This window comes from Salmo salar, unplaced genomic scaffold, assembly GCF_905237065.1.
Source record: "Salmo salar unplaced genomic scaffold, Ssal_v3.1, whole genome shotgun sequence".
Classification (NCBI taxonomy): domain Eukaryota; kingdom Metazoa; phylum Chordata; class Actinopteri; order Salmoniformes; family Salmonidae; genus Salmo; species Salmo salar.
The window spans coordinates 132,609-155,155 of record NW_025549770.1 but is presented as its reverse complement, the minus strand read 5'-3'; the positions used below and the strand labels follow the sequence as shown (position 1 = coordinate 155,155).

General features: G+C 49.7%; 1 protein-coding gene across 1 annotated transcript in view; it reads right to left on the bottom strand.

Annotated features, from left to right (window-relative positions):
- Positions 1-2,129: 2,129 nt before the first annotated feature.
- The window catches only part of LOC106575047 (TSC22 domain family protein 1-like), a 30,444-nt gene continuing 10,026 nt past the window's right edge, over positions 2,130-22,547 (bottom strand). The window contains exons 2-3 of the mRNA XM_045713516.1: positions 10,839-10,890; positions 2,130-3,025 (exon numbers count right to left, since the gene is read on the bottom strand). Coding sequence (XP_045569472.1) covers positions 2,774-3,025; positions 10,839-10,890 — 304 coding nt within the window. The 3' untranslated portion in view covers positions 2,130-2,773. The remainder of the gene's footprint in view (positions 3,026-10,838; positions 10,891-22,547) is intronic.

The window sequence follows — 22,547 nt, the reverse complement described above, 5'->3', positions numbered from 1 at the left end:
AGGGAGGAGGAGAGAGGAGCAACATCTCCATCATTACGTCTGAGGGAGGAGGAGAGGAGCAACATCTCCATCATTACGTCTGAGGGAGGAGGAGAGAGGAGCAACATCTCCATCATTACGTCTGAGGGAGGATGAGAGAGGAGCAACATCTCCATCATTACGTCTGAGGGAGGAGGAGAGGAGCAACATCTCCATCATTACGTCTGAGGGAGGAGGAGAGAGGAGCAACATCTCCATCATTACGTCTGAGGGAGGAGGAGAGAGGAGCAACATCTCCATCATTACGTCTGAGGGAGGAGGAGAGGAGCAACATCTCCATCATTACGTCTGAGGGAGGAGGAGAGAGGAGCAACATCTCCATCATTACGTCTGAGGGAGAAGAAGAGGAGCAACATCTCCATCATTACGTCTGAGGGAGAAGAAGAGGAGCAACATCTCCATCATTACGTCTGAGGGAGAAGAAGAGGAGCAACATCTCCATCAACGAGTTCCAAAAAGCGAACGCTGCTTCTTCTAAAGTTCTGTTACACCACATCACCCCTCATATGGAATAGACAGCTGTGAGAATAGTGATTCTTCTATTGCAGTGCATTCTGAAAGTATTCAGACCCCTCAACTTTTTTCACATTTTGTTACGTTACAGCCTTATCCTAAAATGGATAAAATAAAATAAAAAAATCCTCAAGCTACACACAATACCCCATAATGACAAAGCAAAAACAGGTTTTTGAAATTTTAGCAAATGTATTACAAAACAAAAACAGCTTATTTACATAAATTATTCAGACCCTTTGCTATGAGACTCTAAATTGAGCTCAGGTGCATCCTGTTTCCATTGATCAACCTTGAGATGTTTCTACAACTTGATTGGAGTCCACCTGTGGTAAATTCAAAATATTGGACATGATTTGGAAAGGCACACACCTGTCTATATAAGGTCCCACAGTTGACAGTGCATGTCAGAGCAAAAACCAAGCCATGAGGTCAAAGGAATTGTCCGTAGAGCTCCGAGACAGGATTGTGTCGAGGCACAGATCTGGGGAAGGGACCAAAACATTTCTGCAGCATTCAAGGTCCCCAAGAACACAGTGGCCTCCATCATTCTTAAATGGAAGAAGTTTGGAACCACCAACACTCTTCCTAGAGCTGGCCGCCCGGCCAAACTGACCAATCAGTGGAGAAGGGTCTTGATCAGGGAGGTGACCAAGAACCCGATGGTCACTCTAACAGAGCTCCAGAGTTCCTCTGTGGAGATGGGAGAACATTCCAGAAGGACAAGCATCTCTGCAGCACTCCACCAATCAGGCCTTTATGGTAGAGTGGGAGACGAAATCCACTCCTCAGTAAAAGGCACATGGGGCGGCAGGTAGCCTAGTGGTTAGTGTGTTGGACTAGTAACCAAAAGGTTGCAAAATCAAATCCCCGAGCTGACAAAGTAAAAATCTGTCGTTCAGCCCCTGAACAAGGCAGTTAACCCACTGTTCCTAGGACGTCATTGAAAATAAGAATTTGTTCTTAACTGACTTGCCTGGTTAAATAAATAAAATAAACATGACAGTTTGCCAAAAGGCCCCTAAAGACTCTCAGACCACGAGAAACAAGATTCTCTGGTCTGATGAAACCAAGATTGAACTCTTTGGCCTGAATGCCAAGCGTCACGTCTGGAGGAAACCTGGCACCATCCCTACAGTGAAGCATGGTGGTGGCAGCATCATGCTGTGGGGATGTTTTTCAGCAGCAGGGACTGGGAGACTAGTCAGGATCGAGGGAAAGATAAACGGAGCGAAGAACAGAGAGATCCTTGATGAAAACCTGCTCCAGAGCACTCAGGACCTCAGACTGGGGCGAAGGTTCACCTTCCAACAGGACAATGACCCTAAGCACACAGCCAAGACAATGCAGGAGCGGCTTTAGGACAAGTCTCTGAATGTCCTTGTGTGGCCTGGACTTGAACCCGATCGAACATCACAGGAGAGACCTGAAAATAGCTGTGCAGCGACGCTCCCCATCCAACCTGACAGAGCTTGAGAGGATCTGCAAAGAAGAATGGGAGAAACTCCCCAAATACAGGTGTACCAAGCTTGTAGCGTCATACCCAAGAAGACTAGAGGCTGTAATCGCTGCCAAAGGTGCTTCAACAAAGTACTGAGTAAAGGGTCTGAATACTTATGTAAATGTGCTATTTCTGTTTTTTATATTACAAAATTACAAAAAAAACTGTTTTGCAACAAAATGTGGAAAAACTAAAGTGGTCTGACTTTATTTCTGAATGCCCTGTATGTTCCACTCTGCACCCCATACCAGATGGGTCTGGTTTCCTCTTTAATGGTCCCTACAGATAATGCACCTCATTTCTGTTTCTTTGATTCAATTCACAGCTAGGTAATAATCCAACACTGACAACAAAATGAAAAAATGTAAAGAAATGGCAGCAACGGCACAATTCAACAGTCACTGCAGAGATCTGAAGACGGTGTAGCGGGTGTTGTCTGTTTCATCTCCATGACAACTGTCCCTCTGTTCCATTCACCTCCCTGGTCTCCATGGCGATCGTCTGAAGCATCCCAAGCTAAGAGATCACCTGACACACAAGTGTCCATCATCGTCTTTGGTCAGTTAAATAAAATGTGCAAAACATGATTTTATTTTTGTAGCGGTCTCTCCTTGTTTCAGCCATAGTGGTTCTTGTTGCTTTGCATGAGGTCAGATCACAGTGAGGATTATTCTCCTCCCTCCTCCTCCTCCCTGCGTACGTCTCTCCGAGGAGGGGGGGCTATGTAGAGGTCCCAGAGCTCTGTGAGGACGGCAGGGGCTGAGGGTTAGAGGAGCCGGTCCCTGTCGGGGAGCCAGAGCTGGGCTGGACCTGAGCCTGGAACTGAGCCATCTGCTCTGGGCTGGCCTGGGTTTTCAGCAGGCTGTTCTCCTGCTCCAACTGGGAGTTCCTCTCGACCAGCTCCTTAATCTGTTCCTTCAACACATCTACCTCCTCTCTCACAGCATACATCAGGTGGCTCTTCACCAGGTCCTGAGAGAGAGACGGGTGGGGAGAGAGAGAGACGGGTGGGGGGAGAGAGACGGGTGGGGGAGAGAGAGAGAGACGGGTGGGGGGAGAGAGAGCGAGACGGGTGGGGGGAGAGAGACGGGTGGGGGAGAGAGAGAGAGACGGGTGGGGGAGAGAGAGAGAGAGAGAGATGGGTAGGGGGGAGAGAGAGAGAGAGAGAGAGAGAGACGGGTGGGGAGAGAGAGAGAGAGAGAGAGAGAGAGAGACGGGTGGGGGAGAGAGAGAGAGAGACAGGTGGGGAGAGAGAGAGAGAGAGAGAGATGGGTGGGGGGAGAGAGAGAGAGAGACGGGTGGGGGGAGAGATGGGTGGGGGAGAGAGAGAGAGACGGGTGGGGAGAGAGAGAGAGATGGGTGGAGAGAGAGACGGGTGGGGAGAGAGAGAGAGAGAGAGAGAGAGAGAGACGGGTGGGGGGAGAGAGAGAGAGACGGGTGGGGAGAGAGAGAGAGAGAGACGGGTGGGGGAGAGAGAGAGAGAGACGGGTGGGGGGGATGGGTGGGGGGAGAGAGAGAGAGAGAGACGGGTGGGGGGAGATGGGTGGGGGGGGAGAGAGAGAGAGAGATGGGTGGGGGAGAGAGAGAGAGAGACGGGTGGGGGGGAGACAGAGAGAGAGATGGGTGGGGGGAGACAGAGAGAGAGATGGGTGGGGGGAGACAGAGAGAGAGATGGGTGGGGGAGAGAGAGAGAGAGAGAGATGGGTGGGGGGAGAGAGAGAGATGGGTGGGGGGGAGAGAGAGAGATGGGTGGGGGGAGAGAGAGAGATGGATGGATGGGGAGAGAGAGAGATGGATGGATGGGGAGAGAGAGATGGGTGGGGAGAGAGAGAGATGGGTGGGGAGAGAGAGAGATGGGTGGAGAGAGAGAGAGAGATGGATGGGGAGAGAGAGAGAGAGACGGATGGGGAGAGAGAGAGAGAGACGGGTGGGGAGAGAGAGAGAGATGGGTGGGGGGAGAGATGGAAGGGGGAAGATGGAGAGAGAGAAGGGACGAAGGGAGAGAAATGTACAGTTGAAGTCAGAAGTTTACATACACCTTACTCAAATACATTTCAACTCAGTTTTTCACAATTCCTGACATTTAATCCTAGTAAAAATTCCCTGTCTTAGGTCAGTTAGGATCACCACTTTATTTTAAGAATGTGAAATGTCAGAATAATAGTAGAGAGAATGATTTATTTCAGCTTTTATTTCTTTCATCACATTCCCAGTGGGTCAGAAGTTTACATACACTCAATTAGTATTTGGTAGCATTGCCTTTAAATTGTTTAACTTGGGTCAAACGTTTCGGGTAGCCTTCCACAAGCTTCCCACAATAAGTTGGGTGAATTTTGGCCCATTCCTCCTGACAGAGCTGGTGTAACTGAGTCAGGTTTGTAGGCCTCCTTGCTCACACATGCTTTTTCAGTTCTGCCCACAAATTTTCTATTGGGTTGAGGTCAGGGCTTTGTGATGGCCACTCCAATACCTTGACTTTGTTGTCCTTAAGCCTTCCCTGTAGCTCAGTTGGTAGAGCATGGTGTTTGCAACACCAGGGTTGTGGGTTCGATTCCCACGGGGGGCCAGCACAGAAAAATAATGTATGAAATGAAATGTATGCATTCACTACTGTAAGTCGCTCTGGATAAGGGCGTCTGCTAAATGACTAAAATGTAAATGTAAATGTTAAGCCATTTGCCACAACTGATGTCTTTTGATTTTCCCATGATGTCAAGCAAAGAGGCCCTGAGTTTGAAGGTATGCTGTGAAATACATCCACAGGTACACCTCCAATTGACTCAAATGATGTCAATTAGCCTATCAGAAGCTTCTGAAGCCATGACATCATTTTCTGGAATTTTCTAAGCTGTTTAAAGACACAGTCAACTTAGTTTATGTAAACTTCTGACTTCAACTGTACGTGTTACCTGTCCTTTAGGAGCTCACTGTGTTACCTGTCCTTTAGGAGTTCACTGTGCCACCTGTCCTTTAGGAGCTCACTGTGCTACCTGTCCTTTAGGAGCCCACTGTGTTACCTGTCCTTTAGGAGCTCACTGTGTTACCTGTCCTTTAGGAGCTCACTGTGTTACCTGTCCTTTAGGAGCTCACTGTGTTACCTGTCCTTTAGGAGCTCACTGTGTTACCTGTCCTTTAGGAGCTCACTGTGTTACCTGTCCTTTAGGAGCTCACTGTGCTACCTGTCCTTTAGGAGCTCACTGTGTTACCTGTCCTTTAGGAGCTCACTGTGTTACCTGTCCTTTAGGAGCTCACTGTGCTACCTGTCCTTTAGGAGCTCACTGTGTTACCTGTCCTTTAGGAGCTCACTGTGTTACCTGTCCTTTAGGAGCTCACTGTGTTACCTGTCCTTTAGGAGCTCACTGTGTTACCTGTCCTTTAGGAGCCCACTGTGCTTAGGGTTAGGGTTAGAGGTGGATGAACGCAGTGCCCTTGTTTGGGTGTAGGGCCTGATCGTTAGTGGTCTATTGTGTACAGGCAGTCCCATAGCAGTTCGTTAGTGGTCTATTGTGTACAGGCAGTCCCATAGCAGTTCGTTAGTGGTCTATTGTGTACAGGCAGTCCCATAGCAGTTCGTTAGTGGTCTATTGTGTACAGGCAGTCCCATAGCAGTTCGTTAGTGGTCTATTGTGTACAGGCAGTCCCATAGCAGTTCGTTAGTGGTCTATTGTGTACAGGCAGTCCCATAGCAGTTCGTTAGTGGTCTATTGTGTACAGGCAGTCCCATAGCAGTTCGTTAGTGGTCTATTGTGTACAGGCAGTCCCATAGCAGTTCGTTAGTGGTCTATTGTGTACAGGCAGTCCCATAGCAGTTCGTTAGTGGTCTATTGTGTACAGGCAGTCCCATAGCAGTTCGTTAGTGGTCTATTGTGTACAGGCAGTCCCATAGCAGTTCGTTAGTGGTCTATTGTGTACAGGCAGTCCCATAGCAGTTCGTTAGTGGTCTATTGTGTACAGGCAGTCCCATAGCAGTTCGTTAGTGGTCTATTGTGTACAGGCAGTCCCATAGCAGTTCGTTAGTGGTCTATTGTGTACAGGCAGTCCCATAGCAGTTCGTTAGTGGTCTATTGTGTACAGGCAGTCCCATAGCAGTTAGTTAGTGGTCTATTGTGTACAGGCAGTCCCATAGCAGTTCGTTAGTGGTCTATTGTGTACAGGCAGTCCCATAGCAGTTCGTTAGTGGTCTATTGTGTACAGGCAGTCCCATAGCAGTTCGTTAGTGGTCTATTGTGTACAGGCAGTCCCATAGCAGTTCGTTAGTGGTCTATTGTGTACAGGCAGTCCCATAGCAGTTCGTTAGTGGTCTATTGTGTACAGGCAGTCCCATAGCAGTTCGTTAGTGGTCTATTGTGTACAGGCAGTCCCATAGCAGTTCGTTAGTGGTCTATTGTGTACAGGCAGTCCCATAGCAGTTCGTTAGTGGTCTATTGTGTACAGGCAGTCCCATAGCAGTTCGTTAGTGGTCTATTGTGTACAGGCAGTCCCATAGCAGTTCGTTAGTGGTCTATTGTGTACAGGCAGTCCCATAGCAGTTCGTTAGTGGTCTATTGTGTACAGGCAGTCCCATAGCAGTTCGTTAGTGGTCTATTGTGTACAGGCAGTCCCATAGCAGTTCGTTAGTGGTCTATTGTGTACAGGCAGTCCCATAGCAGTTCGTTAGTGGTCTATTGTGTACAGGCAGTCCCATAGCAGTTCGTTAGTGGTCTATTGTGTACAGGCAGTCCCATAGCAGTTCGTTAGTGGTCTATTGTGTACAGGCAGTCCCATAGCAGTTCGTTAGTGGTCTATTGTGTACAGGCAGTCCCATAGCAGTTCGTTAGTGGTCTATTGTGTACAGGCAGTCCCATAGCAGTTCGTTAGTGGTCTATTGTGTACAGGCAGTCCCATAGCAGTTCGTTAGTGGTCTATTGTGTACAGGCAGTCCCATAGCAGTTCGTTAGTGGTCTATTGTGTACAGGCAGTCCCATAGCAGTTCGTTAGTGGTCTATTGTGTACAGGCAGTCCCATAGCAGTTCGTTAGTGGTCTATTGTGTACAGGCAGTCCCATAGCAGTTCGTTAGTGGTCTATTGTGTACAGGCAGTCCCATAGCAGTTCGTTAGTGGTCTATTGTGTACAGGCAGTCCCATAGCAGTTCGTTAGTGGTCTATTGTGTACAGGCAGTCCCATAGCAGTTCGTTAGTGGTCTATTGTGTACAGGCAGTCCCATAGCAGTTCGTTAGTGGTCTATTGTGTACAGGCAGTCCCATAGCAGTTCGTTAGTGGTCTATTGTGTACAGGCAGTCCCATAGCAGTTCGTTAGTGGTCTATTGTGTACAGGCAGTCCCATAGCAGTTCGTTAGTGGTCTATTGTGTACAGGCAGTCCCATAGCAGTTCGTTAGTGGTCTATTGTGTACAGGCAGTCCCATAGCAGTTCGTTAGTGGTCTATTGTGTACAGGCAGTCCCATAGCAGTTCGTTAGTGGTCTATTGTGTACAGGCAGTCCCATAGCAGTTCGTTAGTGGTCTATTGTGTACAGGCAGTCCCATAGCAGTTCGTTAGTGGTCTATTGTGTACAGGCAGTCCCATAGCAGTTCGTTAGTGGTCTATTGTGTACAGGCAGTCCCATAGCAGTTCGTTAGTGGTCTATTGTGTACAGGCAGTCCCATAGCAGTTCGTTAGTGGTCTATTGTGTACAGGCAGTCCCATAGCAGTTCGTTAGTGGTCTATTGTGTACAGGCAGTCCCATAGCAGTTCGTTAGTGGTCTATTGTGTACAGGCAGTCCCATAGCAGTTCGTTAGTGGTCTATTGTGTACAGGCAGTCCCATAGCAGTTAGTTAGTGGTCTATTGTGTACAGGCAGTCCCATAGCAGTTCGTTAGTGGTCTATTGTGTACAGGCAGTCCCATAGCAGTTCGTTAGTGGTCTATTGTGTACAGGCAGTCCCATAGCAGTTCGTTAGTGGTCTATTGTGTACAGGCAGTCCCATAGCAGTTCGTTAGTGGTCTATTGTGTACAGGCAGTCCCATAGCAGTTCGTTAGTGGTCTATTGTGTACAGGCAGTCCCATAGCAGTTCGTTAGTGGTCTATTGTGTACAGGCAGTCCCATAGCAGTTCGTTAGTGGTCTATTGTGTACAGGCAGTCCCATAGCAGTTCGTTAGTGGTCTATTGTGTACAGGCAGTCCCATAGCAGTTCGTTAGTGGTCTATTGTGTACAGGCAGTCCCATAGCAGTTCGTTAGTGGTCTATTGTGTACAGGCAGTCCCATAGCAGTTCGTTAGTGGTCTATTGTGTACAGGCAGTCCCATAGCAGTTCGTTAGTGGTCTATTGTGTACAGGCAGTCCCATAGAAGTTCGTTAGTGGTCTATTGTGTACAGGCAGTCCCATAGCAGTTAGTTAGTGGTCTATTGTGTACAGGCAGTCCCATAGCAGTTCGTTAGTGGTCTATTGTGTACAGGCAGTCCCATAGCAGTTCATTAGTGGTCTATTGTGTACAGGCAGTCCCATAGCAGTTAGTTAGTGGTCTATTGTGTACAGGCAGTCCCATAGCAGTTCGTTAGTGGTCTATTGTGTACAGGCAGTCCCATAGCAGTTCATTAGTGGTCTATTGTGTACAGGCAGTCCCATAGCAGTTCGTTAGTGGTCTATTGTGTACAGGCAGTCCCATAGCAGTTCATTAGTGGTCTATTGTGTACAGGCAGTCCCATAGCAGTTCATTAGTGGTCTATTGTGTACAGGCAGTCCCATAGCAGTTCGTTAGTGGTCTATTGTGTACAGGCAGTCCCATAGCAGTTCGTTAGTGGTCTATTGTGTACAGGCAGTCCCATAGCAGTTCGTTAGTGGTCTATTGTGTACAGGCAGTCCCATAGCAGTTCGTTAGTGGTCTATTGTGTACAGGCAGTCCCATAGCAGTTCGTTAGTGGTCTATTGTGTACAGGCAGTCCCATAGCAGTTCGTTAGTGGTCTATTGTGTACAGGCAGTCCCATAGCAGTTAGTTAGTGGTCTATTGTGTACAGGCAGTCCCATAGCAGTTAGTTAGTGGTCTATTGTGTACAGGCAGTCCCATAGCAGTTCGTTAGTGGTCTATTGTGTACAGGCAGTCCCATAGCAGTTCGTTAGTGGTCTATTGTGTACAGGCAGTCCCATAGCAGTTCGTTAGTGGTCTATCCAGTTCCTGCCTTCTAACTGACAAGCTAGAGAACAAAATGTTCTGCATCTGGAGGGAGGAGCTAACAGACAAGTTATTTATACCGGGGCATCAGAGAGCAGACCCCCAGCAGGTCTAGCAACACCTGACAGGGAACAGACCCCCAGCACGCCTAGCAACACCTGACAGGGAACAGACCCCCAGTATGCCTAGCAACACCTGACAGGGAGCAGACAGAGAGCAGACCCCCAGCACGCCTAGCAACACCTGACAGGGAACAGACCCCCAGCAGGCCTAGCAACACCTGACAGGGAACAGACCCCCAGCAGGCCTAGCAACACCTGACAGGGAACAGACCCCCAGCAGGCCTAGCAACACCTGACAGGGAACAGACCCCCAGCAGGCCTAGCAACACCTGACAGGGAGCAGACAGGGAACAGACCCCCAGCATGCCTAGCAACACCTGACAGGGAACAGACCCCCAGCATGCCTAGCAACACCTGACAGGGAACAGACCCCCAGCATGCCTAGCAACACCTGACAGGGAACAGACAGGGAACAGACCCCCAGCAGGCCTAGCAACACCTGACAGGGAGCAGACCCCCAGCAGGCCTAGCAACACCTGACAGGGAGCAGACCCCCAGCAGGCCTAGCAACACCTGACAGGGAACAGACAGGGAACAGTCCCCCAGCAGGCCTAGCAACACCTGACAGGGAACAGACCCCCAGCAGACCTAGCAACACCTGACAGGGAACAGACCCCCAGCAGGCCTAGCAACACCTGACAGGGAGCAGACAGAGAGCAGACCCCCAGCATGCCTAGCAACACCTGACAGGGAGCAGACCCCCAGCAGGCCTAGCAACACCTGACAGGGAGCAGACCCCCAGCAGGCCTAGCAACACCTGACAGGGAACAGACAGGGAACAGTCCCCCAGCAGGCCTAGCAACACCTGACAGGGAACAGACAGGGAACAGTCCCCCAGCAGGCCTAGCAACACCTGACAGGGAGCAGACCCCCAGCAGGCCTAGCAACACCTGACAGGGAACAGACCCCCAGCATGCCTAGCAACACCTGACAGGGAACAGACCCCCAGCATGCCTAGCAACACCTGACAGGGAACAGACCCCCAGCAGGCCTTGCAACACCTGACAGGGAACAGACCCCCAGCATGCCTAGCAACACCTGACAGGGAACAGACCCCCAGCCCTGCCTAGCAACATCTAACAGGGAGCAGACAGAGAGCAGACCCCCAGCATGCCTAGCAACACCTGACAGGGAACAGACCCCCAGCCCTGCCTAGCAACATCTAACAGGGAGCAGACCCCCAGCCTGCCTAGCAACACCTGACAGGGAACAGACAGGGAACAGACCCCCAGCAGGCCTAGCAACACCTGACAGGGAGCAGACAGAACCGAATACCAACCGGATCACAGAAAATACAGACGGTTGCAGTCATTGAATAAAAGTGTTTTTATTGTACCGTTTTATTAACAACATGTTCTCTCTCCCAGAACAGTCAGATGTTCCAAAACTTTAATCAGACCCCAGTCCTCTGAACACCGGTCCGACGCCGTTTAAATAAAGTTGGCATTTACATTTCACCTTTGAGTCATTTAGATTTGATTATATACATATTAACAATGAGGATATTAACTTACCATTGCTTGTTCGATTTTATTGTCGATGGCCACCAAACTGGCACCAGAAGAGCTGAAACACAAACATTAATTTCCAGCTTTAACAATAAAACATAGATGAATTGAAACATTATGATGCTCATCGCCTGTAAAGATATCACTGGGATTGACAGATGTTGACATTAATGAAGGAGCATTCTGAACTCTCAAACTGATTTCTGCCGCGAACGCTTTTCCATCACATTAACGGACTGAATGAAGGAATGGACCACTATTACACTTTAATATATAGCCAGAACATTATTATTGTTGTGGGGCTTTAGCTTCAAGGTCGGGGTTTACCATCAGGTTATTGTTGTGGGGTTTAACCATCAGGTTATTGTTGTGGGGCTTTACTATCAGGTTATTGTTGTGGGGCTTTACTATCAGGTTATTGTTGTGGGGCTTTACTATCAGGTTATTGTTGTGGGGCTTTAGCTACAAGGTTGGGGTTTAACTATCAGGTTATTGTTGTGAGGCTTTAGCTACAAGGTTTATATAATGTTATGGTTGTAAATGATTTATAGTCAACACGATGCAGAAAGGTTTAACACTGCAGAGCTCATCAAGTTATGAACTCCTCAATACTGCAGGGCAGCCTCAAGAACGCACCACAGAAAAGCATATAACATCCTCATCTCCATACATGGAAATCCAATTCAAACCGCCACGGTCCCATTCATTCAATGCATAGCCATATTCTACTGTCTTTGCAAATGAATGAATGAATGAATGAATAGTTTGATAAATAAGCTAGCAAAACATTTTACCTATTGTCAAGCCTGACTGGAGTTGTCTCTTTTGCAAACACAGATGACAGAAAAGAGAGAGAAATTCCTCAGTTGACAAACACCAACGTCCATCTCCACTGTATAAAACTAGGAATTCATTCTTTTTTGTCCATTAACACCAAAAAGTAATACTTCAAATGTAGAAAATGTCCAGTTTAATAAAAGTAAAAAATATCCAAACAGAATTGGCAGAAATTCTGTTCTCTGGGCGATACAAGGTGGCAACCTGCTCGTGTCCCGACGCAGAACAAACAATAAGCACAATGAGACCTCCTAGCTCTGCTAAGCTGGGAATCTGCAGCTCCTGTCCCAACTGCAGAAATGATGCCATTGGCGGAGAGAGAGCTCATTTTAATAATTTAAGCAGCAACGCCCCCACCTGTGGCCCAGCTTCGTATGTACCTGTCCCGAACACTGCCATTCAAAACACACAGAGAACATAGGAAGCAGCCCGGGACGACGAGTTCTCACTGGGAAACCTATCTCAGATACCTCTTCTTTCTTCATTAAAAAGGTTGTGAGCTTCAACATTTGTCATCTTCATTGTAACTGCTAAAACAACTGTAGACCATGTATGAGCAGAATGAATGACTAATACAAGGGAAACTCAGGCCTGTTCAGGTACAGTAGACCAGAATGTGAAAATAGATGTTTTAAATAATAATTGTGTTAGGGTTATAGGGGATCCGCTGCAGCGGCAGGTGGGACTTGGGACTGTAGGTGAAACCAGGTTAGGAGTTAGTAACCTACATGTAGCCTTATCAAATGAGACAGCAACAACCTAGATCCAAATATAAAGGGCAGGTCCTCACCTTTAACAGACACAATCAATGTTCATCCTCACCTTTAACAGACACAATCAATGTTCATCCTCACCTTTAACAGACACAATCAATGTTCATCCTCACCTTTAACAGACACAATCAATGTTCATCCTCACCTTTAACAGACACAATCAATGTTCATCCTCACCTTTAACAGACACAATCAATGTTCATCCTCACCTTTAACAGACACAATCAATGTTCATCCTCACCTTTAACAGACACAATCAAGGTTCATCCTTACCTCTATTAAAACAACAGTCAATGTTCAGCGACTGATCTATCCTATAGACAGGGCTCTACAGAGCTAGCAGTGACTGATCTATCCTATAGACAGGGCTCTACAGAGCTAGCAGCGACTGATCTATCCTATAGACAGGGCTCTACAGAGCTAGCAGCGACTGATCTATCCTATAGACAGGGCTCTACAGAGCTAGCAGCGACTGATCTATCCTATAGACAGGGCTCTACAGAGCTAGCAGCGACTGATCTATCCTATAGACAGGGCTCTACAGAGCTAGCAGCGACTGATCTATCCTATAGACAGGGCTCTACAGAGCTAGCAGCGACTGATCTATCCTATAGACAGGGCTCTACAGAGCTAGCAGCGACTGATCTATCCTATAGACAGGGCTCTACAGAGCTAGCAGCGACTGATCTATCCTATAGACAGGGCTCTACAGAGCTAGCAGCGACTGATCTATCCTATAGACAGGGCTCTACAGAGCTAGCAGCGACTGATCTATCCTATAGACAGGGCTCTACAGAGCTAGCAGCGACTGATCTATCCTATAGACAGGGCTCTACAGAGCTAGCAGCGACTGATCTATCCTATAGACAGGGCTCTACAGAGCTAGCAGCGACTGATCTATCCTATAGACAGGGCTCTACAGAGCTAGCAGCGACTGATCTATCCTATAGACAGGGCTCTACAGAGCTAGCAGCGACTGATCTATCCTATAGACAGGGCTCTACAGAGCTAGCAGCGACTGATCTATCCTATAGACAGGGCTCTACAGAGCTAGCAGCGACTGATCTATCCTATAGACAGGGCTCTACAGAGCTAGCAGCGACTGATCTATCCTATAGACAGGGCTCTACAGAGCTAGCAGCGACTGATCTATCCTATAGACAGGGCTCTACAGAGCTAGCAGCGACTGATCTATCCTATAGACAGGGCTCTACAGAGCTAGCAGCGACTGATCTATCCTATAGACAGGGCTCTACAGAGCTAGCAGCGACTGATCTATCCTATAGACAGGGCTCTACAGAGCTAGCAGCGACTGATCTATCCTATAGACAGGGCTCTACAGAGCTAGCAGCGACTGATCTATCCTATAGACAGGGCTCTACAGAGCTAGCAGCGACTGATCTATCCTATAGACAGGGCTCTACAGAGCTAGCAGCGACTGATCTATCCTATAGACAGGGCTCTACAGAGCTAGCAGCGACTGATCTATCCTATAGACAGGGCTCTACAGAGCTAGCAGCGACTGATCTATCCTATAGACAGGGCTCTACAGAGCTAGCAGCGACTGATCTATCCTATAGACAGGGCTCTACAGAGCTAGCAGCGACTGATCTATCCTATAGACAGGGCTCTACAGAGCTAGCAGCGACTGATCTATCCTATAGACAGGGCTCTACAGAGCTAGCAGCGACTGATCTATCCTATAGACAGGGCTCTACAGAGCTAGCAGCGACTGATCTATCCTATAGACAGGGCTCTACAGAGCTAGCAGCGACTGATCTATCCTATAGACAGGGCTCTACAGAGCTAGCAGCGACTGATCTATCCTATAGACAGGGCTCTACAGAGCTAGCAGCGACTGATCTATCCTATAGACAGGGCTCTACAGAGCTAGCAGCGACTGATCTATCCTATAGACAGGGCTCTACAGAGCTAGCAGCGACTGATCTATCCTATAGACAGGGCTCTACAGAGCTAGCAGCGACTGATCTATCCTATAGACAGGGCTCTACAGAGCTAGCAGCGACTGATCTATCCTATAGACAGGGCTCTACAGAGCTAGCAGCGACTGATCTATCCTATAGACAGGGCTCTACAGAGCTAGCAGCGACTGATCTATCCTATAGACAGGGCTCTACAGAGCTAGCAGCGACTGATCTATCCTATAGACAGGGCTCTACAGAGCTAGCAGCGACTGATCTATCCTATAGACAGGGCTCTACAGAGCTAGCAGCGACTGATCTATCCTATAGACAGGGCTCTACAGAGCTAGCAGCGACTGATCTATCCTATAGACAGGGCTCTACAGAGCTAGCAGCGACTGATCTATCCTATAGACAGGGCTCTACAGAGCTAGCAGCGACTGATCTATCCTATAGACAGGGCTCTACAGAGCTAGCAGCGACTGATCTATCCTATAGACAGGGCTCTACACAGCTAGCAGCGACTGATCTATCCTATAGACAGGGCTCTACACAGCTAGCAGCGACTGATCTATCCTATAGACAGGGCTCTACACAGCTAGCAGCGACTGATCTATCCTATAGACAGGGCTCTACAGAGCTAGCAGCGACTGATCTATCCTATAGACAGGGCTCTACACAGCTAGCAGCGACTGATCTATCCTATAGACAGGGCTCTACAGAGCTAGCAGCGACTGATCTATCCTATAGACAGGGCTCTACAGAGCTAGCAGCGACTGATCTATCCTATAGACAGGGCTCTACAGAGCTAGCAGCGACTGATCTATCCTATAGACAGGGCTCTACACAGCTAGCAGCGACTGATCTATCCTATAGACAGGGCTCTACAGAGCTAGCAGCGACTGATCTATCCTATAGACAGGGCTCTACAGAGCTAGCAGCGACTGATCTATCCTATAGACAGGGCTCTACAGAGCTAGCAGCGACTGATCTATCCTATAGACAGGGCTCTACAGAGCTAGCAGCGACTGATCTATCCTATAGACAGGGCTCTACAGAGCTAGCAGCGACTGATCTATCCTATAGACAGGGCTCTACAGAGCTAGCAGCGACTGATCTATCCTATAGACAGGGCTCTACAGAGCTAGCAGCGACTGATCTATCCTATAGACAGGGCTCTACAGAGCTAGCAGCGACTGATCTATCCTATAGACAGGGCTCTACAGAGCTAGCAGCGACTGATCTATCCTATAGACAGGGCTCTACAGAGCTAGCAGCGACTGATCTATCCTATAGACAGGGCTCTACAGAGCTAGCAGCGACTGATCTATCCTATAGACAGGGCTCTACAGAGCTAGCAGCGACTGATCTATCCTATAGACAGGGCTCTACAGAGCTAGCAGCGACTGATCTATCCTATAGACAGGGCTCTACAGAGCTAGCAGCGACTGATCTATCCTATAGACAGGGCTCTACAGAGCTAGCAGCGACTGATCTATCCTATAGACAGGGCTCTACAGAGCTAGCAGCGACTGATCTATCCTATAGACAGGGCTCTACAGAGCTAGCAGCGACTGATCTATCCTATAGACAGGGCTCTACAGAGCTAGCAGCGACTGATCTATCCTATAGACAGGGCTCTACAGAGCTAGCAGCGACTGATCTATCCTATAGACAGGGCTCTACAGAGCTAGCAGCGACTGATCTATCCTATAGACAGGGCTCTACAGAGCTAGCAGCGACTGATCTATCCTATAGACAGGGCTCTACAGAGCTAGCAGCGACTGATCTATCCTATAGACAGGGCTCTACAGAGCTAGCAGCGACTGATCTATCCTATAGACAGGGCTCTACAGAGCTAGCAGCGACTGATCTATCCTATAGACAGGGCTCTACAGAGCTAGCAGCGACTGATCTATCCTATAGACAGGGCTCTACAGAGCTAGCAGCGACTGATCTATCCTATAGACAGGGCTCTACAGAGCTAGCAGCGACTGATCTATCCTATAGACAGGGCTCTACAGAGCTAGCAGCGACTGATCTATCCTATAGACAGGGCTCTACAGAGCTAGCAGCGACTGATCTATCCTATAGACAGGGCTCTACACAGCTAGCAGTGACTGATCTATCCTATAGACAGGGCTCTACAGAGCTAGCAGCTCTGTGCTCTGGCAGCTCCTTTGTAACTCTGGATCAGCTTCTGTGCTGTTGGTTCAGCTGGTGATCTGATTGGTTGAGTGAATACATGGGAACATTTTGTACTCAGCTGTACAATCAGAAGAGGATCCCTCCATGGTTTGATCTTATGCGAATATGAACACCGTGCTGAGCGATGAACCAACATTTCAGTCATTATCGGCCGACGTCGGCTCAATTATTTTAATTGCATTTCTTCGTTTTTTCTTCTTCTGTGAACTCGATAAATCAGATCCAGATGAACTGTGTGATGATTCTCTCTGTCTGTCTCTGTTCTACCAGGTCTGTCTCTCTGTCTGTCTCTCTCTGTCTCTGTCTGTGTGTGGAGGTACGTCAGACCAATCCCCGCCTGCGCCTGTAGCCACCCTGTCTCTTCTCATCAGCTCTCTCGAATGCGTGCACACACACACCTACCTGAGAGCACGACACACACACACACACACACACACACACACACACACACACACACACACACACACACACACACACACACACACACACACACACACACACACTACCTGAGAGCACGACACACACACACACACACCTACCTGAGAGCACGACACACCTGAGTAAGACACACACACCAGAAAATCCCAGCACAGAGCACGGTCTCAACTCACGTATACAATGTACTGACCCTGATGTACTGTTATGCTACTGCTCCCACACAATGCCCCATACCTACCCCCATACCTTAACCCCCATACCTAAACCCCCATACCTTAACCCCCATACCTAACCCCCCCATACCTACCCCACCTCCCCATACCTACCCCCATACCTTAACCCCCATACCTAGCCCCAATTTACTGTTATGCTACTGCTCCCACACAATGCCCCATACCTTAACCCCCATACCTAAACCCCCATACCTTAACCCCCATACCTTAACCCCCATACCTTAACCCCCATACCTAACCCCCCCATACCTACCCCACCTCCCCATACCTACCCCCATACCTTAACCCCCATACCTAAACCCCCATACCTTAACCCCCATACCTTAACCCCCATACCTTAACCCCCATACCTAACCCCCCATACCTACCCCACCTCCCCATACCTTAACCCCCATATCTAAACCCCCATACCTTAACCCCCATACCTTAACCCCCATACCTAACCCCCCCATACCTACCCCACCTCCCCATACCTACCCCCATACCTTAACCCCCATACCTAAACCCCCATACCTTAACCCCCATACCTAGCCCCAATGTACTGTTATGCTACTGCTCCCACACAATGCCCCATACCTTAACCCCCATACCTTAACCCCCATACCTTAACCCCCATACCTTAACCCCCATACCTTAACCCCCATACCTAAACCCCCATACCTAAACCCCCATACTTTAACCCCCATACTTTAACCCCCATACTTTAACCCCCATACTTTAACCCCCATACCTTAACCCCCATACCTTAACCCCCATACCTAGCCCCAATGTACTGTTATGCTACTGCTCCCACACAATGCCCCATACCTAAACCCCCATACCTAAACCCCCATACCTAAACCCCCATACCTTAACCCCATACCTTAACCCCCATACCTTAACCCCCATACCTTAACCCCCATACCTTAACCCCTCCATACCTTAACCCCTCCATACATTTACATTTAAGTCATTTAGCAGATGCTCTTATCCAGAGCGACTTACAAATTAGTGCATTCACCTTATGATATCCAGTGGAACAACCACTTTACAATAGTGCATCTAAATCTTTTAGGGGGGGGGGGTTAGAAGGATTACTTTATCCTATCCCAGGTATTCCTTGAAGAGGTGGGGTTTCAGGTGTCTCCGGAAGGTGGTGATTGACTCCGCTGTCCTGGCGTCGTGAGGGAGCTTGTTCCACCATTGGGGTGCCAGAGCAGCGAACAGTTTTGACTGGGCTGAGCGGGAACTGTGCTTCCTCAGAGGTAGGGGGGCGAGCAGGCCAGAGGTGGATGAACGCAGTGCCCTTGTTTGGGTGTAGGGCCTGATCAGAGCCTGAAGGTACGGAGGTGCCGTTCCCCTCACAACTCCGTAGGCAATCACCATGGTCTTGTAGCGGATGCGAGCTTCAACTGGAAGCCAGTGGAGAGAGCGGAGGAGCGGGGTGACGTGAGAGAACTTGGGAAGGTTGAACACCAGACGGGCTGCGGCGTTCTGGATGAGTTGTAGGGGTTTAATGGCACAGGCAGGGAGCCCAGCCAACAGTGAGTTGGCATACCTACCCCCATACCTTAACCCCCATACCTTAACCCCCATACCTAACCCCTCCATACCTAACCCCCCCATACCTAACCCCCCCATACCTAACCCACCTCCCCAACCTACCCCATACCTAAACCCCCATACCTTAACCCCCATACCTTAACCCCTTAACCCCATACCTTAACCCCCATACCCAAACCCCCATACCTACCCCATACCCAAACCCACCCCCAATGTACTGTTATGCTACTGCTCCCACACAATGCCCCATACCTACCCCCAATGTACTGTTATGCTACTGCTCCCACACAATGCCCCATACCTACCCCCATACCTAACCCCTCCATACCTAACCCCTCCATACCTAAACCCCCATACCTAACCCCTCCATACCTAACCCCCCATACCTTAACCCCCATACCTTAACCCCCATACCTTAACCCCCATACCTAACCTAACCCCCCATACCTAAACCCCCCATACCTACCCCACCTCCCCATACCTAACCCCCCATACCTAACCCCCATACCTACCCCCCATACCTAAACCCCCATACCTAAACCCATCTCCCCATACCTAACCCCCCATACCTAAACCCCCATACCTAACCCCATCTCCCCCATACCTAACCCCCCCACCTAACCCCATACCTAACCCCCATACCTAACCCCCCATACCTAACCCCCATACCTACCCCCCATACCTAAACCCCATACCTAAACCCATCTCCCCCATACCTAACCCCCCCACACCTAACCCCCCATACCTAAACCCCCATACCTAAACCCATCTCCCCCATACCTTAACCGCCATACCTACCCCCATACCTAACCCCCCATACCTAAACCCCCATACCTAACCCCCCCATACCTAACCCCCCATACCTAAACCCCCATACCTAAACCCATCTCCACCCATACCTAACCCCCATACCTAACCCCCCATACCTAACCCCCATACCTAAACCCCATCTCCCCCATACCTAACCCCCCACCTAACCCCATACCTAACCACCCATACCTAACCCCCATCTCCCCCAATACCTAACCCCATCGCCCCATACCTAACCCCCCCATACCTAAACCCCCATACCTAAACCCCCATACCTAACCCCATCTCCCCCATACCTAACCCCATCTCCCCCCTACCTAACCCCCCCTACCTAACCCCCATACCTAACCCCATCTCCCCATACCTAACCCCATCTCCCCCATACCTACCCCCCATACCTAACCCCATCTCCCCACACCTAACCCCCCCATACCTAACCCCATCGCCCCCATACCTAACCCCATCGCCCCATACCTAACCCCCCATACCTAAACCCCCATACCTAATCCCCCCATACCTAAACCCCCATACCTAACCCCCATACCTAACCCCATCTCCCCATACCTAACCCCATCTCCCCCATACCTAACCCCCCACCTAACCCCATCTCCCCATACCTAACCCCATCTCCCCCATACCTAACCCCATCTCCCCCATACCTACCCCCCCCATACCTAACCCCATCTCCCCCACACCTAACCCCCACACCTAACCCCCCATACCTAACCCCATCTCCCCCATACCTAACCCCATCTCCCCCCATACCCCCCATACCTAACCCCATCTCCCCCATACCTAAGCCCCCCATACCTAACCCCATCTCCCCATACCTAACCCCCCATACCTAAACCCCATACCTAACCCCCCCATACCTAACCCCATCTCCCCCATACCTAACACCCCATACCTACCCCCCATACCTAACCCCATCTCCCCACACCTAACCCCCATACCTAACCCCATCTCCCCCATACCTAACCCCATACCTAACCCCATCTCCCCCATACCTAACCCCATCTCCCCACACCTAACCCCCCATACCTAAACCCATCTCCCCCATACCTAACCCCCCCATACCTACCCCCCATACCGAACCCCCATACCTAAACCCCCATACCTACCCCACCTCCCCCATACCTAACCCCCCCATACCTAAACCCCCATACCTAAACCCATCTCCCCCATACCTAACCCCCATACCTAACCCCCCCATACCTACCCCCCATACCTAACCCCCATGCCTAACCCCATCTCCCCATACCAAACCCCATACCTAACCCCCATACCTAAACCCATCTCCCCCATACCTAAACCCATCTCCCCATACCTAAACCCATCTCCCCATACCTAACCCCCCATACCTAACCCCCATACCTCCCATATCTAACCCCCATACCTAAACCTCCCATATCTAACCCCCATACCTAAACCCCCATACCTAACCCCCCCATACCTAAACCCACCTCCCCATACCTAACCCCCCATACCTAAACCCCCCATACCTAAACCCATCTCCCCATACCTAACCCCCCATACCTAACCCCCATACCTAACCCCATCTCCCCCATACCTAACCCCATCTCCCCCATACCTAACCCCCATACCTAACCCCCATAACTAACCCCCATACCTAACCCCATCTCCCCCATACCTAAACCCATCTCCCCCATACCTAACCCCATCTCCCCATAACTAACCCCCCATAGCTAAACCCATCTCCCCCATACCTAACCTCCCCATACCTAACCCCATCTCCCCCATACCTAACCCCCATACCTAAACCCATCTCCCCATACCTAACCCCCCATACCTAACCCCCATACCTAACCCCCATAACTAACCCCCCATACCTAACCCCATCTCCCCCATACCTAAACCCATCTCCCCATACCTAACCCCATCTCCCCATAACTAACCCCCCATAGCTAAACCCATCTCCCCCATACCTAACCTCCCCATACCTAACCCCATCTCCCCCCATACCTAACCCCCATACCTAAACCCATCTCCCCCATACCTAACCCCATCTCCCCATACCTAACCCCCCATACCTAACCCCCCCATACCTAACCCCCATAACTAACCCCCATACCTAACCCCATCTCCCCCATACCTAAACCCATCTCCCCATACCTAACCCCATCTCCCCATAACTAACCCCCCCATAGCTAAACCCATCTCCCCATACCTAACCCCCCCATACCTAACCCCATCTCCCCCCATACCTAACCCCCATACCTAAACCCATCTCCCCATACCTAACCCCCATACCTAACCCCCCATACCTAACCCCATCTCCCCATACCTAACCCCCCCATACCTAACCCCCCATACCTAACCCCCATAACTAACCCCCCATACCTAACCCCCATACCTAACCCCATCTCCCCATACCTAACCCCCCCATACCTAAACCCATCTCCCCATACCTAACCCCCCATACCTAACCCCATCTCCCCCATACCTAACTCCCCCATACCTAACCCCATCTCCCCCCATACCTAACCCCCCATACCTAAACCCATCTCCCCCATACCTAACCCCCCATACCTAAACCCATCTCCCCATACCTAACCCCCCCATACCTAACCCCATCTCCCCCATACCTAACCCCATCTCCCCCATACCTAACCCCATACCTAACCCCCATACCTAACCCCCCATACCCAACCCCCCATACCTAACCCCATCTCCCCTATTTCACTGATCATCCCCATAGCCAACACAGCAAACCTCTTTGGCCGCCTTTCCTTCCAGTTCTCTGCTGCCAATGACTGGAACAAATTGCAAAAATCTCTGAAGCTGGAGACTTATTTCTCCCTCACTAGCTTTAAGCATCAGCTGTCAGAGCAGCTAACCGATTGCTGCAGCTGTACATAGCCCATCTGTAAATAGCCCATCCAACTACCTCATCCCCATATTTGTTTTGTTTTTCTGCTCTGTTGCACCCCA